This window comes from Hypomesus transpacificus, chromosome 2, assembly GCF_021917145.1.
Source record: "Hypomesus transpacificus isolate Combined female chromosome 2, fHypTra1, whole genome shotgun sequence".
Taxonomy (NCBI): Eukaryota; Metazoa; Chordata; class Actinopteri; order Osmeriformes; family Osmeridae; genus Hypomesus; species Hypomesus transpacificus.
Genome location: NC_061061.1, coordinates 11,258,961 through 11,277,485, shown reverse-complemented (window position 1 = coordinate 11,277,485; position 18,525 = coordinate 11,258,961). Strand labels below are relative to the sequence as shown.

Below are 18,525 nucleotides of genomic sequence, written 5' to 3'. Positions count from 1 at the left end.
CAAAGGCATTTTATAGCCTACTCTTCACTTGTAGGACATTCATCAATGTAAACATATGGTCCACATCCTAGGATCATTAAGGTATGCAAAATACAGTGCTGCAGCTTGTTACACTGGCAAAAGGTCAAGTGCTGCTGATAGTCAGCAGTTGCTATGGCAGCAAAGAAAATTCTCGTCCTACCCCCCACATCTTTATTTTCTTGTTTACATTTGTTTATTTATTTAATTTGTATTTGCATTTTAGACAGGGTCGTTTGGATTTTTTTTGTTTTGTTATTCATCAGTTTTAGTTCTAATAAATATTGTTTATACTTTTGTTTTAATTTTTTTATGACTGAGACATCAGTCATGATGCTTCAATTTGATCAGACTCAAAATTCAGATGATTCTGCATTTCTATAAAAATAATCTCAGAAAAATGAAATTAGTTGTGAGTTATGACGTTTCAGTGATGAGCCAGTTTGTATCATTGAAAGGGGAGATCTGAGTCGGATTTCTGGGATGGTTTGACCCTGCTTTGCTGCTTTCATTCACCAGTGGACACTGTAGCACCGGTGTTAATGCCATTCACAAGCCGTGATGTCCTCTCCTTCCTACTCCTACACAAAGCTGTGGGCTTGGATCAATGTGAGCTAATCTGGGTGGGAATTAGGACAGTCTATTTTTCAGGTGTCCAACCAGGTAATGCAATTATGAATGAATGAAACAATGAATACATGGTTGACTGGAAAATATGGCAGATACATTTCCAAATTACAATAGGCCAGGGTGTGTGAAACGTTGTATTGTTTCTAGAGTACATTGAACTGCCCTAGTTCTACAGTAAGGAACTTCAGACCCACTAGACTATTTGAATACAAACATAAATCTTTAATATTTCAATACATCTTTCATCATTGCATCCCTTACAAAAGTAAGACATGATATTTATATAGTGTGGATGTAAATTATTACCAACCTTTTCAAATTATTTCCATGAAGAACAAAAGGGGGATAGTACATTGAACCTGGCAACCCTAATCCTCCATCCCTCCCTAGCGGGACGACTGGCTAGGTAGGCTACTGCGTACTAAGAAAGCTATCACCGACTTCAAATATCCCTGGCTAATCCTTTAGCCCTTTACAGCTCCTTGGAAAAGAACACAATAACCTGTACACCTGAAATAGACACACTCAAGAAACAACGCCGCGTTTATTTTCTGACAGATTTTCCTGTCGCTTTTCGATAGAATTCCATCCATCCCTTCGCAGAGGATGAGGCTGCCGACCAGAAGGCAGTGTCCTATGGAAGGAGATGGGAAGAAGGAGCAGGCTCCTCCATTTAGGAACCCCTTTGTGCACGATTTGAGATTCACCCCCCTGGAGAAGGCAAAGGTAAGATAAGATGACCAAGACACTTCTGAAGGCTGCCAAATGTGATGCTCAATTAGAGAGTCAACATAATTGGCTCTCACGTTAGCAATGCGCTTGTCTTGCCTGCTAATCGTGGCTAGTGCAGCAGCAAGCTACATGTTGCTCATCTTGCAAGCCTGGTGGCGTTAGCGTTGGCAAGCTACTTAGCTAGCAACTGTCTTGACACGCCATGAATAATTTCAGATCAGCATCATCAGCATCGCGGAGCCAGAGGTTATAGTTTGATTGCACAATGACTCAAGCAAAGACAGCTCGCCAATAGAGTGTTTGACCAGTAGTGCTGACGTTGGTTAGTTTATATTGTTAGCTTAGTTAGCAACTTATCAATCTAAGGCGCTTCATTGCAAACGTAGCTGGCTAACAATTGTAGCATTAACTGACAAGTTAGCTACCTGGCTCATAAATTCGTGACTGGAGACATGATTTAAAGGCCTAGCAAGCCTTATCACTTGTATAGGGTCAACACCTTGTGTGTCCCTTGGCTCGAGTACAAACCTACCACAGTGTTAACTAGCAACCTTTACATAGCTTCCATACACCTGTCTAGCCTTCACGTGGGCCAACATCACCTATGTCTTCGATCATCAATTTGATGTGTGGAGGCGGCGAGCGGCCACACAGACTGTACTGCCGTCATTGTCAGTTCAAGATCAATGGGAGCTTGACAGCCAGTGAAGGCAAGTACTGATAACGAACTGAGGTCGCTGGTCTAAAACTGATAACTTCAGTAGATGCAACTATCAACGTTGCATCCACCATTATATCAGATTGCTAGTGAGGACACTTGATGCATTTTAGGTCTTGCCTTGGCTTAACAGGTGCACAACGTCTCCTGCTCTGACAGCCATTTGACTGAAGATGACAATCAAATGAGTGATTCTGTCTCCATTAATAATCATATATGAAAATTCCTCTTTGTCTTGTTTATTTCACTATGGGTGCACTCTACCTGTTTGAGTACTGAGTAGCCTACTTCCTCTTGTGGATTGGCCGATACTGGGCACCACTCCAATGATACAGCCATTTATGCTAGTTCCTATTGAAATGACCTTTAAAACTACCCAAGTACCTAAGTGGAAGCATCAGAAGCCTGATTGCTTCTCTTATGGACGTGTTCAGTGTTGGAAGTGTTTTGGATTCAGTGACGGAAGAAGTGTCAGTGTTCAGGGCTGTCAGTCCGTGTTCAGGGCTGTCAGTCCGTGCTCAGGGCTGTCAGTCAGTGTTCAGGGCTGTCAGTCCGTGTTCAGGGCTGTCAGTCCGTGCTCAGGGCTGTCAGTCCGTGCTCAGGGCTGTCAGTCCGTGTTCAGGGCTGTCAGTCCGTGCTCAGGGCTGTCAGTCCGTGTTCAGGGCTGTCAGTCCGTGTTCAGGGCTGTCAGTCCGTGTTCAGGGCTGTCAGTCCGTGCTCAGGGCTGTCAGTCCGTGTTCAGGGCTGTCAGTCCGTGTTCAGGGCTGTCAGTCCGTGCTCAGGGCTGTCAGTCAGTGTTCAGGGCTGTCAGTCCGTGTTCAGGGCTGTCAGTCCGTGCTCAGGGCTGTCAGTCCGTGTTCAGGGCTGTCAGTCCGTGCTCAGGGCTGTCAGTCCGTGTTCAGGGCTGTCAGTCCGTGTTCAGGGCTGTCAGTCCGTGTTCAGGGCTGTCAGTCCGTGCTCAGGGCTGTCAGTCCGTGCTCAGGGCTGTCAGTCAGTGTTCAGGGCTGTCAGTCCGTGCTCAGGGCTGTCAGTCCGTGTTCAGGGCTGTCAGTCCGTGTTCAGGGCTGTCAGTCCGTGCTCAGGGCTGTCAGTCCGTGCTCAGGGCTGTCAGTCCGTGCTCAGGGCTGTCAGTCCGTGCTCAGGGCTGTCAGTCCGTGTTCAGGGCTGTCAGTCCGTGCTCAGGGCTGTCAGTCCGTGCTCAGGGCTGTCAGTCCGTGCTCAGGGCTGTGTGTCTTCTGGGAGCGGTGCAGTGCCTGGCCAGGCTGAGGTGTGACAGAGTATCCTGTTCCCAGGATTCATGGTGTCCTGGGCGGTTCTTACTCTCCTCCTTTCAGTCTGTGTAGACATGTGTGTGTACACACCACACCTGTCCCTTAGGGCTGCAGCATGCATGAATAGACGGTGTCATCTTATTGATAATGTCAACAATACAGTGACAACAAGATAATGCTCTCAGATAGATAATGAGAGCTAGATAATGTAGTCCATGGCATCAAGTTACTCGTGATGGTGTGATGGGAATATACCTTAGAGTTAGCTTTTTAGGATTTCCGGGGGCAACTGTGGGGATAGTGACTCAGTTTGTCTTTGAGATGGTGAGAGAAGTCTGCTAATAATGCTGTCTACGCCTGTGAACCTTGAACATTGGGCCCAATAGCTGCCACTGTTCCTCAGAAAATAGGCTTGTCTCAGGGTAAAGACATCTTTTGGGAAAAGGGGGTTTGGTGTACTTCGGCCTTCGGCTATGGCACACCTATCAGTCTTCTTGCTGGCAATAAACCATGAGTTTGCAAGATTCACCAAAAAAGACATGGCCAGCAGTTCCTCTGTTCTAGGGGTTTTGGTGGCTCGTCTGCAGTGTGGTGTGGCGTACAGGGTGTTGAAAGAGAGCAAGAATGCGTCCCACGGTGGCAACAGCTAAGATGACAGAAAGATAAATGTTGACATAAGCTAAGCCAGCGATCATAAAAGGACTCCGGATGAACTATTGCTTTGACCCAGATACACTACGCTTCACATGGCTGTCTCGCTTGATTGAGGAGAGTTTCACATCCGCTTGCACAATCAAAAGAGGCCAAAATGGAAGCAGGCCAAGGACTCAATAGTAACATACTTTTCACAGTTCTCAGTTTAAACTGATAGGAATAGATAACATTCTTCTCCTCTCCTCTCCCCCCCCTCTCCTCTCCTCTCCTCTCCCCCCCTCTCTTCTCCCCCCCTCTCCTCCCCTCCCCTCCTCTTCCCCCCTCTCTTCTCCCCCCCTCTCCTCCCATCTCCTCCCCTCCCCTCCCCCCCCTCCCCTCCCCTCCCCTCCTCTCCTCTCCTCTCTCCTCTCCTCTCCTCTCCTCTCCTCTCCTCTCCTCTCCTCTCTCCTCCCCTCCTCTCCTCTCCTCTCCTGTCCTACTCTCCTCCCCCCCTCTCCTCCTCTCCTCTCCGCTCTCCTCCTCTCCTCCCCTCCCCTCCTCTCCTCCGGCAGATCGCCCTCATGACAGTGACCCTGTTCCCTGTCCGTCTGTTCCTGGCTGCGTTCATGATGCTGCTAGCGTGGCCCTTCGCCTTTGTGGCATCCATGGGACGCTCCGAGACCGCCGTGGAGCCCCAGTGTCTGTGGAGGAGGTGAGCTCCCACAATGCACCTCTCCAAGCCTCCTCGCAGTGCCGCCGCAGTGCTGTGTCAGAGAGCCTATATGGGTTGCATCGCTAATCACCAACGGTCTGTTCGAATTCGAAATTCGTTTAGCATTGCTTTCTAGCCACTTTTAGTGTGTGGTATAGCCACATCCTCAATTTAGAATTCAACCTACCCTTAACCCCCATCAACAACAAAAACCATAGCCAACAGCCACATGTACAATCTTTCGGTGTCGGGGAAAGAAAATGTGTTTATTAAACAGCCAGACCTGTGGACATGATATCTGCAAGGCTAACGAATGACTAAGACATCTATTTCCGACGTGATTGATTACGATGCGATCATGTGGAGGTGGCGCAGTCATCCTCTGGCCCCCAGAGACCAAGGCTGGATCTGAGCATGTGGGGGTGTTGGAGATGAATTCAAAACCACCAGGAGTCTACTAAACATGTTCAGGACTTCAGAGTGGCCCTCAGGATGTATGGACTGCAGAGTGTGTGTGTGTTGTGCCCGTGTGCGTTTCGCCTTGCTCACACACACACACACACACACACGAGATATACATGGTAATGCATTCCTGAGGAAATAAATGTGAGTGAAATCCAAACAAACCATCCACTGCCAATGCTGGTCACCACCACAGTATTTCATTTAGAAGCCACGAAGCCCTGGCCTATTAGCTAGCTTCAGCTGAGCCCCAGCCAGCTGATAGACCAGTAGTTGTGTGTGTGTGTGTGTGTGTGTTCTCTGTTGTGTTCTGTGTGGTGTGATCATCAGCAGAGTTCCCCTCCAGCTCCTGGGCTCTTCTCTCTGTGGGGATTCTTTCATTTATAAGGAGGGAGGAATTGGAATAAACGCTGAGTCTCTCTCTCTCTCTCTCTCTCTCTCTCTCTCTTCCCCCCATCTCTCTCTGTCTGTCTGCAGACTGGTGGATGTAGCTCTGAAGACCATCATGCGGGTCATGTGGTTTACCGGAGGCTTCCACTGGATGTCCGTGAAGGGTCGCCAGGCGCTGCCGGCGGAGGCGCCCATCCTCACCCTCGCCCCCCACTCCTCCTACTTCGACGCCATTCCCGTCACCATGTCCATGGCGTCCATCGTGATGAAGGCTGAGAGCAAAGACATCCCTCTGTGGGGCAGTGAGTGACATACACACGCAACCTCGACAGGATCCCTATCTCCTTGACTGTCCTCCTCTCTACCTCTCTCACACTTTTTTTTGGGGGGGGGCGGCGTTTATTATTCTTACTCCTCTGCATCCCCCCCCCTTCTCTCTTTGTTCTCCTTCCTTATTTCTTCTCTCACCGCGCCACATTGTTTTGCCTGGCCCAACCTCCTCTCGTTCATTTGACCCGAGCGCATCGCTGGCTGCCTCCCGTTGCCGGTTTGTCGCCGCCGCCTCGGCCTCTAACCGCAGACCATGAATCACTGGCTTGTTTTCACGAGGTCAGCGCCAGCCGAGGAGGAAGCACTCGCCTCCAGGGCTCCATCCACGTCCCCGAACGGCTCCCGAGAGGGTCGTACGAGCCCCCCCTGCCTGCTGGGCTGGTTCAGAGATGGGAGAGAGGAGCGAGCGAGAGAGAGAGAGAGATAAAGATACAGAGAGACATGAAGAGAGAGAGAGAGAGAGAGAGAGAGAGAGATGAGGGAGACGTGGATTGCTGCCAGCTGCCCGTAGTGTATAAAGATTAGCTAGTATATAAAGATTAGCTACCTTAAGTCGATGTTTCCTTGCGGGGCTGTTGAGAGGGAGAGTTAGCCTTTCTCACCACTGAGTAGTGTGGCCGTTAGGGAGAATCACTACAAGTCCCATCTGACGACGACAGCAACACGTTTGATATGCATTCGATATGCAGCCTATGTGTTCATGCATGTGCCTGTCTGCATACAGGACATGCTGTCAGTCCTGCTCGTACGGTTTCCTGTCTGTTTCCTGTCTGTTTCCTGTCTGTTTTCCTGTCTGTTCTCACCCTGGCCTGCTGTGAGATGGGTCTGTCGTGTTGTGCGAGAGGTTTGTCCTGCTGTGAGAGAGGTCTGTGATGGCCAGGCGTCTCAGCTGGACCGCAACCGCAAGCAGTGTAGGCTGCAGGCGTGGCTGAGGGATTGTAAATCAGTGCTTGTCAGCAAGCCTGTCTTTGCATCACCCCCCCCACACACACACACACACACACACACACACACTCACCCGTCAGAGCGAGCCCCACCTCCCTGGAACTCCTAGGCCGGGCTAGATAAATCAAGCTCTAATTCAGGGGGGAGAGATTGATGGATGACATCAGTCGTCGTACATCACGGCTGCAGGCCGTAATCCTGTTAGCGCTGTCCTCTCGGGGGTCCGGCTGAACCCTCGCACGCCCCGATACCCTCAGGCACCACCGGGGACGGATCCAGCCTTCAGCTTGGGGCCAGGCCTCCAACCTCAGCCTGGTCACCCCTCTAGCCTCTGACTAGTATCCTCCATGAAAGCTCTCAAACCTGGCCCTCAAGGCTGGGCTTCCCTCTGACATGACGTGTGGAGGGCAGCCTGGTTGTGAGAGGATGTAGGGAGGGCAGCCTGGTTGTGAGAGGATGTAGGGAGGGCAGCCTGGTAGTGAGAGGATGTAGGGAGGGCAGCCTGGTAGTGAGAGGATGTAGGGAGGGCAGCCTGGTTGTGAGAGGATGTAGGGAGGGCAGCCTGGTTGTGAGAGGATGTAGGGAGGGCAGCCTGGTAGTGAGAGGATGTAGGGAGGGCAGCCTGGTAGTGAGAGGATATAGGGAGGGCAGCCTGGTTGTGAGAGGATGTAGGGAGGGCAGCCTGGTAGTGAGAGGATGTAGAGAGGGCAGCCTGGTAGTGAGAGGGTGTAGGGAGGGCAGCCTGGTTGTGAGAGGATGTAGGGAGGGCAGCCTGGTCGAACTGTCTTGCCTGAGTCCTTAAATGCAGGAAAAATAAGGCCTACAAAGGCCAATGTGTGGGATTCATTTAGACTTCCGCCTTAAACTGACAGCCAGCCAGCCAGCCAGAGCAGTTAACTCCAGACGAAACCTTAAATCCCTGATCAGCCTGGCTGACGCGGAGACTCTCTCCCTCACTAATCCTTCCTGTAACAGCAGCGCCCAGACTCCTTCCTCCTCCTCCTCGCCTTTTCTCTCCGCACTCCACCCCCCCTCCCCACGCCCTACCCTCGTCTCACCCTCCCTCCCCCTTTTTCTCCTCCGTCTGCCCAGTTTTCATATCATGTCTCTCCTCATATCACGTGCTCTCCCAACAGTACAGCTTAAACCTCGTCCCCGCCGATGCACAGTGTTTAGAAATGTGACCCCTGAACAACCGCAACCTCTCCCGGAAGTGAAAGTAGCGCGGGCGACATTTGTTTGCCGCGACAGGAAGTGTCTGCGAACGGTCCTCTTTTTAAGATGCGAAAGCATCATGCTGACACGTAAACTTTCCAACTCGTATTTGCACTCAGAGAGTTTGTTGTCTGTGTGTCCCGTCCCGTCCCCCCTCCTCCCACACAGCGTTGATTAAGTACATCAGGCCCGTGTTCGTGTCGCGCTCCGACCAGAACTCCAGGAAGAAGACCGTGGAGGAGATCAAGCGCAGGGCACACTCCGGGGGGGGAGTGGCCTCAGGTACCAGGAGCTCTCTCTCACACACACACACACACACACACACACACAAATAAAAGAAACACACATCAATGCGTGTACATGCGTCACACCCGCACAGAGCACCCGTATCACACAGCACACCTCAAAAACAAGTATACACATGCCAAGCACTCCAAACAAGTATTGAACAGCACACCCAAGAGCAATTAAAATACACACACATGCCCAGCACTCATAAACGAGTATCACCCCCCCCCCCCCCCCAATGAGCAAATGTTCCTCTCCATCCTGCTGGGTGGAGAGGAACATGGTTACTGGAGGGGCTTGTAAGTGGCCGGCCAGCACACAGGGAGAACACACACACACTGGGAGTTCTAGTACTGTAGCAAGCGTGAGGCTGGAAGGGAACCTTTCGGAAGGTAGTTGTTGCCTGAAGGTCCAGACTGAGGAGAGGGAGAGAGGGAGAGAGGGAGGGAGAGAGAGAGAGAGGGAGAGAGAGAGAGGGGAGAGAGAGAGAGAGGGAGAGAGAGAGAGAGAGAGAGAGAGAGAGAGAGAGAGAGAGGGAGAGAGGGAGAGAGAGGGAGAGAGGGAGAGAGGGAGAGAGGGAGAGAGGGAGAGACCAGTGTTGGTCAGAAGTGTTGTGCATCAGGAGGGGGCGGAGTAATTGGTAGAGACAGACCATCATTCGGAGGAAGGGGAGGGGGGGGGGGAGAGCTGTTACCATAGTAACCCAGTAGACGAGGGTTGCTTTTCTTCGTGTGTGATGACGTTCATGTGCTGGTTTAACACAAACATACAATATGTGTCTGACAGTGTTTTTTGCTTTTTACAGATCATGATTTTCCCAGAGGGAACATGCACTAACAGATCCTGCTTAATCACATTCAAGCCAGGTATGGTTCATTTCCACGGGTGTGCGCACACTCATGCGTGAATACACACATTCCCTCCTCCCTGTTCCTCTCCACATGCCCTCATGATGCTTGTTGTTAATTATTAGTCACCATAACAAGGAGGCCTCGGCATTTCAAAACTGCAGGCTGAGTTCGAGAATTGTGGTGCTTCTCTCATGTCACACGACTCCAGTCACTCTGAACGGCTGCAGATCGTTCCGACTGCTCTTTAAATAATAATACTTAATCTTTTCCATTAATATATTTTTCTTCTTCTCTCAATAGGCTCACAGTATGCCTGTCCTGTGTCTGGGAATCTGTACTAATCAAGTCTCTACCAAGCTATAATAGTACTACTAATAATAATGTAATCTTTTTTAGTATGTATTTAAATTGGTGCTTGCTGTTCTTTCTTCCTGCTCTGCAGGAGCCTTCATTCCTGCTGTGCCAGTGCAGCCTGTGGTGATTCGCTACCCAAACCCAATGGTGAGAAACCAACCACTTGCCCCTAAATACCACACCTCCTCCAATCACTGTTCTCCATTCTTCTGGCCTTCTGGAGAAGGTCCCATGTTCACATACACGAGGTGGCCTTGACTTGCTAAATGAAAGCAGTGTCAACATATGAAAGGAATCTTGCGGCATGTTGAGGTTGTCAAAACAAACACCCTCCCTACCCTCACCATACCGACTGGAGAGCTCGCTCTTCATCCAAGTTTTGTAGTTGGTGGCTGTTTTGTCATATTTAGGACATCTTGTACTGGCGGTTTTATTTTTCCTCAAGCACCCCCACTGTTTGCCAGGACCCCCCCTCCCACACACACACACACACACACACACACACACACACACACACACACACACTCACACACCCAGCCCTCCCGCATCCCACAGTGGGGGGCCGGGCATCTTTGGCTGTTTCTTTTTGGGGGGGGGGGGGGTTTGAGGGGAGGATTTCTTAGGAAACATTGATTGGTCGTGGTCTCACTGGGGTGTCTGGGCATCAGCATGCAAGTGTTCTCTGCTGCTTCCTGTCTGCTAGTGGGAGGACGTCTGTTGGCAGTGCAGCCGTGCCTCTTGGGCCCTCTTTAATGGGACAACTGACTCCAGCTGAATACATTTCAGTTTCTGTTCAAACCAGAACGGGCTCCAATTAGGCTCCCGAGTGTGATCCAGCTATTGTTGGACACTTGACGAGGGACTGTTTCAACAGAGGAGTGTTTGTTTGTGGAGTTTTGTGTGTTCCTGTGTTTTGGGCGTTGTTGAGCTACCGTTGCTAAACTCGTGTTCCCTTGCCCTTTTAATGTTTTAATTGTTTTATTTGTATTCCCTCCCTGTATGTGAGACATTAGGCCTCAGTGTCTACCTTCTGCAGGAATAAAGGAGAAATAACAGTCTAGCATGGAGCAGGTCTCTTTAGCATTAGCGACAGCCAGGCACGTTGTTGACTAGAACAATGTCTTCCTGCTTCATGTCTCTGCTACAGTCACACTAGTCTGGTGGGACTAGTCTTGTCTGGTCAGAGCTGGTATGGCAGGAATCTCTTTTTGTCAGGCTCGTCACACGGATGTGACACACTGTTGGAACCACAATCAGGCCAGACCTTTACTAATGGGGGGGGGGGGGGGGGGGTAGAGGCCCACCACATTATGTCAGAGTGAAAGTGGGTTGTCATTGAAGCAGACATGGGCTGTCTGGTTCGTTATGTCTGTGGTGTAGTTTGGATCTGTTTTGTTGAAAGTTCTTAGAGCTCCCTGTGCTCATACTCTCCTCTCTCTCCACTCCTCTCAAATACTCTCCTCTCCTCCTCTCAAATACTGTCCTCTCAAATACTCTCCTCTCTCCACTCCTCTCCTCTCTCCTCGCTCCCCTCCTCTCCTCTCTCCCCTCCTCTCTCCCCTCCTCTCCTCTCTCCCCTCCTCTCCTCGCTCCCCTCCTCTCCTCTCTCCCCTCCTCTCTCCTCTCTCCCCTCTTCTCCTCTCTCCTCTCCTCTCCTCTCTCCCCTCCTCTCCTCTCCTCAGGACAGCATCACGTGGACTTGGCAGGGACCCGGAGCGTGAGTATCCTCGCACGGAAACAAAACACACTGATCATCTAATCCAGCAGGAACATAAGAATAACCAAGCAAACTAAGTGAAACTCAGCACTGATCAAACAGCGAGCCCAGACTACCTAAGCACACACTGGGAAGCTCCACCATCAGAAGCCTAGGGAGAAGCCACAGAGCCCTGCTCAGTCTCGTCCTGTCTTCCTGGAGGCCTGAAGGCTTGTGTCTAGTTCTGTGTACCAGGGAATAATAAGACTTTATTTATATAGCACATTTGATACAAGAATTGCAGCTCAAAGTGCTTTACATACAATCAATCAAAACAATATTCTAGGTAAAAGAATGCGGGTTGGATGAAGGTTAGACGCAGAACGGCGGTTGACTGAAGCTTAGACACAGACTGGTTGACTGAAGCTCAGACACAGACTGGTTGACTGAAGCTCAGACACAGACTGGTTGACTGAAGCTTAGACACAGACTGGTTGACTGAAGCTCAGACACAGACTGGTTGACTGAAGCTCAGACACAGACTGGTTGACTGAAGCTTAGACACAGACTGGTTGACTGAAGCTCAGACACAGACTGGTTGACTGAAGCTCAGACACAGACTGGTTGACTGAAGCTCAGACACAGACTGGTTGACTGAAGCTCAGACACAGACTGGTTGACTGAAGCTCAGACACAGACTGGTTGACTGAAGCTCAGACACAGACTGGTTGACTGAAGCTCAGACACAGACTGGTTGACTGAAGCTCAGACACAGACTGGTTGACTGAAGCTTAGACACAGACTGGTTGACTGAAGCTCAGACACAGACTGGTTGACTGAAGCTCAGACACAGACTGGTTGACTGAAGCTTAGACACAGACTGGTTGACTGAAGCTCAGACACAGACTGGTTGACTGAAGCTCAGACACAGACTGGTTGACTGAAGCTCAGACACAGACTGGTTGACTGAAGCTCAGACACAGACTGGTTGACTGAAGCTCAGACACAGACTGGTTGACTGAAGCTCAGACACAGACTGGTTGACTGAAGCTCAGACACAGACTGGTTGCCGACACTTTCTTGGCCCTGTTTCACATCCCCACTTCTTGTCTGGTCATCATTATTTCACCTCATATTTTCCTTTTTCCAGGTTTAAAATCCTGTGGCTAACACTGTGCCAGTTGCACAACGAGTTTGAGATTGAGGTAAGTGGGATGAAGATGATGATGATGATGAAGATGATGATGATGTTTTAGCCAGTCCCTTCTTTTAGCTAGTATTCTGTCACAGTGTCAAAATGACTTCCTGATCGCCGGGCTCAAAACAAACACATCAGAAAGTCCTGGCCAGAGCCTTTCCTGTGAAGTGGGTCATGCTCTTCCTGTGTGTGCTTGTTTACTTGTGGTCTTCCTCTCCGTCCAGTTCCTCCCCATCTACACCCCTTCTGAGGAGGAAAAGAGGAACCCAGCTCTGTTTGCTAACAATGTCAGACGGCTCATGGCCCAGTAGGTCCTCCTCAACTCTCGTGTTTATATACAGTACAATGCATAGATGTGTGTGTGTGTGTGTGTGTGTATATATATATATATGTGTATATATATATATATATATATACACACACACATAAATGTGTGTGCTGTATCTCTCTTTTGCTCGCTCGCTAGCTAGCTTTTGGTCGCTATATCTCTCCTTATCTCCGTGCCTGAGTTTCTTTTACTCTCTGTCTGTCTGTCTTTCTCACCCCCACCCTCCCCCACCTCGTGTGGATGTGAGGCTCCAGGGTCTACATCGCACCATTCCTCAGTACCACCTGGTTCAGTGTCTGTCTCCTGTCGTTGCAGGGCCCTGGCAGTGCCCATCACGGACTACTCGTTTGAGGACTGCCAGCTGGCCATGGCAGAGGGCCAGCTCAGGCTGCCCGTGGACACGTGCCTGCTGGAGTTCGCCAAGCTGGTCAGGAGATTGGGGTGAGTGTCGCACCGCCTGGGCAGGTCCCAATCTAGATAACACGGACATCTGTCCCTCGCGCTCCGGCCATGTCATGTGATGCAGGGGAATGTATACCATTTGCACAAGATGCCAGGCAGAGTTTGTTACCGTCCAGAAGGATTCAGCAGCTTAGCTAAATACGCTCCCTCAGTGGCATACCTATGTGTGGTCTAGAACGGATTAGAAAAGGTCTTAGCCCCCTCTCGTCCGGCAGTGTCTGATTAGTAACCCTAAAGGAGGGGCCGAAGAGAGGGGGGGTTGTGAGCTGCTAGTCTTGACCAGCTGTGTGGTGCGCCGTCAGACTCAAGCCGCGGAACGTGGAGAAGGTCCTGCAGGAGCACGGGAACCGGGCCCGGAAGCTGGACGGAGAGAAGCTTGGGCTGGAGGGCTTCTCCCAGTACCTGGACGTCCCCGTGTCCGACATGCTGAGGGACATGTTCGCCCTCTTCGACGAGGTGAGGACGCCCGGCGGGCTGGGGGGGGGGGGGGAAGGCGAGGGGCGTTTGGATCGATCCAGGGCGACGAAAACGAGCGTCGAGTCATGCCACGCTCGGTTTGCAGCAGTTCGACTCGCTCTCGTTTTCCGTTGGACAGTTTCTGTTGGCAGCCATCGTGTGCGAAGAGGCAGTCTTCAAAGGATGACTTTTAGTTGGCTGAAAACGGGCAAAAAACGTGGCGCGGGCAGTGTTATCTTAATGCTGTTAATTCAGACCGTGGAAGAGCTCTTTGTCTGACATTAAAATAAATCAAAATATGGCCTCGAAGCTGGGAGACTGGGAAGCGCAGTGCAGTGTTAATGTCAGTGGTTTTAGGTAATGTGAGGACTCGCTTGTTAGAGGGCTCGTTGTCAAACACTGCTTTGTTTGGAGGTGATTGGAGTTCCCGTCTCATTGTGATCAGAATGCTTTTCTAATCCAATCTCCAGCATGACGATAACTCCATGGACATCAGAGAATATGTCATCGCCTTATCGGTCGTGTGCCGACCAGCAAGAACTCTGGAAACTATGAAATTGGCCTTCAAGGTATGTTCTGCTCGAGGGTGTATGCTCACCAAGGGGATGCGGGGGCTGGGATGACTATATCTATCTTGTAATATAATGTGACATTTTCTATTTTGAAATGGCAACTTCTGTCCTCTGACTGTCCTGAAACAGACCTTCGGGTCCTACTCTCTGCGGGGCCGATTAGAAGCACGTCTCAAATGTGTTCATAGAGATGGGCTGTGCAGGATGGGTAATATTACACCCAGTGTGTCATAGACGGTGGGGGTCGTCCATTGGAGTGCTGTCCTCGAGGTCAGACAGTGACGGTGTATGCGTGTGTGTGTGTGTGATCGGAGATGTTCGAGGCGGAGGAGGACGGGGCGCTGACGGAGTGTGAGCTGGCCTGCATCCTGAGAACGGCCCTGGGAGTGGCTCACCTCCGCGTGACACGCCTCTTCAGCGCCATCGACGTCCACGACACGGGCAAACTCACCTTCGGTAAGAAACCCCTCCCTCTCCGACCCTTCCAGTCCCACAATGCAGTTCACCTCGATGGGGAGACGCCCTTGTTGCCATGTTCTTGTTGACGTCATGCACGAGGCCTGGCGGCTTGGCCTGACCACGCCCCCTCGGTAACGTTTGTCTTTGTGTTTGGCGCCCCCTCGTGGCAGACAAGTTCCGGAGCTTTGTGGCGCTGCACCCGGACTTTGCCGAGGAGTATCTGTACAGGGACAATACAAGCCTCCACAGCTGCGGCCACCACGCCAAGCCAAGCCCCTCAGCCAATGGGATCTGCCCCGACTTCAGCCCCGGCGACGACCACACGAGCGCCAGCAAGCTGAAGAAACACAACTGAGCCAACAGGTTTTACCCAGAAGCCACCTCTCCTGGAGAGAGCGTGGTGGTGGCGAATGGTGTCAAGGGCCTGAGCTGTGGGTTGTACCTAGTCAGAACCAACAGTATCAAATTTACCCCTTATTGTTTTTACCAGTATTAGAAAATGTTATGCTGTTCATTTTTTTTGCTTGGTGATCGAAACATTTAGTTACTTTTCTTTGTTTTTTTGTTTAGTTTTTTTTACATTTTGTAAAAGTTTGATTTGTTCTTGGAAAGGAACATTTCAAAAAGCCAAACAGGAGGCACTCTAGATACAATTCTTAAATACTTGAAGGGTGATCACTTTTTTCCTTTCCTTCTCATCCAGGGTTTTTTTCTTAGACTGGTCCTGACGGTGCATGTTTGTTTCAGATATATACAAACGAGGGAAGCAACAACAACAAAAAGGCCCTAGTTACTGAAGTAAACTTTTTTTTTTTGTGTGAACTCAGTGATTGTTTGTTTCTTTTGTTTGTTATCCTTCTTATTCTTTCTATTGGTAGCTGCCTTTTTTTATGAAACCCGAGCAGCAGTGGTTGGGGAACTTAAGGGCCTTCAGAGCGCCAGTGACAATTTTCTGACCAATCCTCGGCAAGGATTCAAACTTCTCAGATTTGAGGTGCGATAGGGCGAGAGACCACAAAGGAACTGGTTGATTCAATATGAGCCTGTTATATATCATACACAAATATATATATATATATATATATATATATATATACATATATTTTCTTTAGCTCAGGGTTCAGTAACAAAAAATGTAACTTGTAAGATGTCATCACAAGACAAGTATGGTTTTTCCTCGTATTCCGAGCATGTTATCTTCCCGCTGGGCGTTCAAGCTCTCTTTAGAGCATATGCTATTCTCTTCACACAAACCGTCTGCTCCCAAACTCTATTTTTTCAGTCAGATATGCAGAGCTTATTTTTCAAAAAAAAAAAAAAAAAAAAAAAGGATGAAAAAAAAAAAAGTTATATACTGGTATGGACCAAAAATAAAATGTTCCAAGTGGCGGGTGAGTGTGAGGTTAACTTCAGTTGGCGGTGTTGTGGTAATGAACCAGTGGTGTATGGCTTTAAAGGGAAGACATTGTTTATCATACTGTGTACCTCGTGGTGCATTGTTGTCGTTTTCATGGTTTGGTGATCATCGAGGTCCCAGACTTTTCTCTCAACAACAGCTCCTTTCAGCTAACACAACCTTCCTCCTGCCTGACTGTACACTGCATGTGAGACACTAGTAACCAGCCCACGTTCTCACTCTCACACACTCCCTCCAAATAATACACACTTTGTCTCAACTGGTCATGAGTGGAGAAGCCAAAACATTTGAAATGAACATCTCGGATTTCTTTTTTTCATCTTATAGATTTGTCGCCCTAAAGTACTTTGATGTCTTCCTGGTTTTTGTTGAAATAAAGGACAGTGGAGCTGAGGAGGCATCTTCTCATGGAGTGAAACGATCGCGTTCTGGAAGAGGCATTTGTAAACATCTGCTGCCTGCACCTTTGAAATGCACCGTCACATCTAATTTAAGCCCAAGGAATTCATATCGGGGGGGGGGGGGGGTATTTTACGATTGGCATGATATTGCCAATGTGCCCATAACTTTACTGGGTAAAATATTCCTTAGTCATTAGATTTTGGCCATGAAGTTTTGTAATGCACATAGCCACATACTTATTGTCCTAACCTTACGTATACATCTATAGCATGCCATTTTATGTTTGGTTTTATGTATGGGTGTGCAGCTAATTACTGCACATATAAACATGTTTTTTAGAATGTCTTATAGCATTGCCTATTTTTGCCATTTGACAAACATGACCAGGTGTTGTATGTATTTTAACTCTTTGCTGACAATATTTTAAATAACAATTGTTACAATTTGACATGATTCAAAATAGTTTTGAGATCTAGAACTGTTTCAAAGCTCACGTAGAGGAGCTCGGCTCCTGTGTCATGTGACGCACACACAATGTTGCTTATTTCAATCATTGGTGGACAATTTAAGAAATGTAATTCCAGCCTGCTGTCCCTCCCCTAACCTGAGGTATCCACTCATCCACACGCCAACCCTTTTCTTCTTCTGTGGTGGGCCAAGTGGCCACCTGGGTCACAGGGGGTAGCACCATGAGGAAGAACCTCCTTCACACTCGCTCACCTTCATAAAGCTTTGCCCCGCCCACCCGCTGATGCCCCGCCCACTCGGTGGCGCCCCGCCCACCCGCTAGTGCCCTGTGTGTGAAGGGGTGTGGACGAGGGCCCACCTCGGGGAGCAGTCTCCCAGTGAGAGGGGCGGAGCCTCTCTGATCTCCCCTCGTGCTGGTGAGATGTAAACAGACGGCTCACTGTAACGTTGTTGATCTGCCACACTGTCCTTGTTCAGCACAGTTTTATATGGCTTTGAAGGAACCCAAAGTAGAGATAAAAGGGAAACATGGACAACATTCCGTTTCTGCTGAAGGAACCCTGCCGTCTGAAGTGAATTAGTAGATTTATAACGCGTTACATGGATCTGTGTATGGAGTTAGATTAGTTTCATAATTCAAACAAACAAACGCAACACGATTCAAACAAACTTAACACGATCCAAACAAACGTAACACGATTCATACAAACATAACACGAATCAAACAAACAAACGTAACACGATTCAAACAAACGTAACACGATTCACAAATGTATTTCGTGATTCACAAATGTAAAGCGATTCACAAATAAATGACCCTATTACATTCGTTTGCAACCTGACAAACACAAGTTACAAATCCCTGCATTCGTTGGTGTGAATCCTTGCATTCGTTCGTGTGGATTTTTGGAACTTTCCTCACGCGCTTTGATCCACAAATGCATTTTTTCTAAAAGATATCCTCAGCAGCCTATCAGATCGTCTCTTCCAATTTTAGCCAATCACATTAACGTGTCTATGTGGACTTCAACAACCTGCCATAATGACGGACATCGTCTCCTTCAGATCACGAGCAATGTCGTCTGGTAGCATGTAGGTGAAATATTGCTTGTTAATCTTATTAAACCGATGATCATACCTGATTAAATATTGTTGAGAATGGCAGGATTCATGTTTAGTCATTTTCCGTGTTTCCTAGGCTAACGCAGAGCCCGTCTACCCATATTAGACATTCTCCGGTGATTGGCTAAAATTGGAGACATCTGATAGGCTGCAGAGGATATCTTTTAGAAAAAATGCATTTGTGGATCAAAGCGCGTCAGGAAAGTTCCAAAAATCCACACGAACGAATGCAAGGATTCACACCAACGAATGCAGGGATTTGTAACTTGTGTTTGTCAGGTTGCAAACGAATGTAATAGGGTCATTTATTTGTGAATCGTGTTACGTTTGTTTGAATCGTGTTATGTTTGTATGAATCGTGTTACGTTTGTTTGAATCGTGTTGCGTTTGTTTGTT

At 49.0% G+C, this 18,525-nt stretch overlaps 1 protein-coding gene across 1 annotated transcript; it reads left to right on the top strand.

Moving 5' to 3' along the window:
• Positions 1–1,019: 1,019 nt before the first annotated feature.
• LOC124476997 (lysophosphatidylcholine acyltransferase 1) lies at positions 1,020–16,558 on the top strand. The gene is given in 15 exon segments (XM_047034495.1): positions 1,020–1,374; positions 4,575–4,714; positions 5,654–5,868; positions 8,225–8,319; positions 8,321–8,338; positions 9,150–9,210; positions 9,638–9,696; positions 11,232–11,266; positions 12,396–12,450; positions 12,668–12,750; positions 13,087–13,212; positions 13,536–13,689; positions 14,160–14,258; positions 14,576–14,717; positions 14,891–16,558. Coding segments are annotated over 15 exon segments (1,587 nt in total). The 5' UTR covers positions 1,020–1,254; the 3' UTR covers positions 15,076–16,558.
• Positions 16,559–18,525: the final 1,967 nt, after the last annotated feature.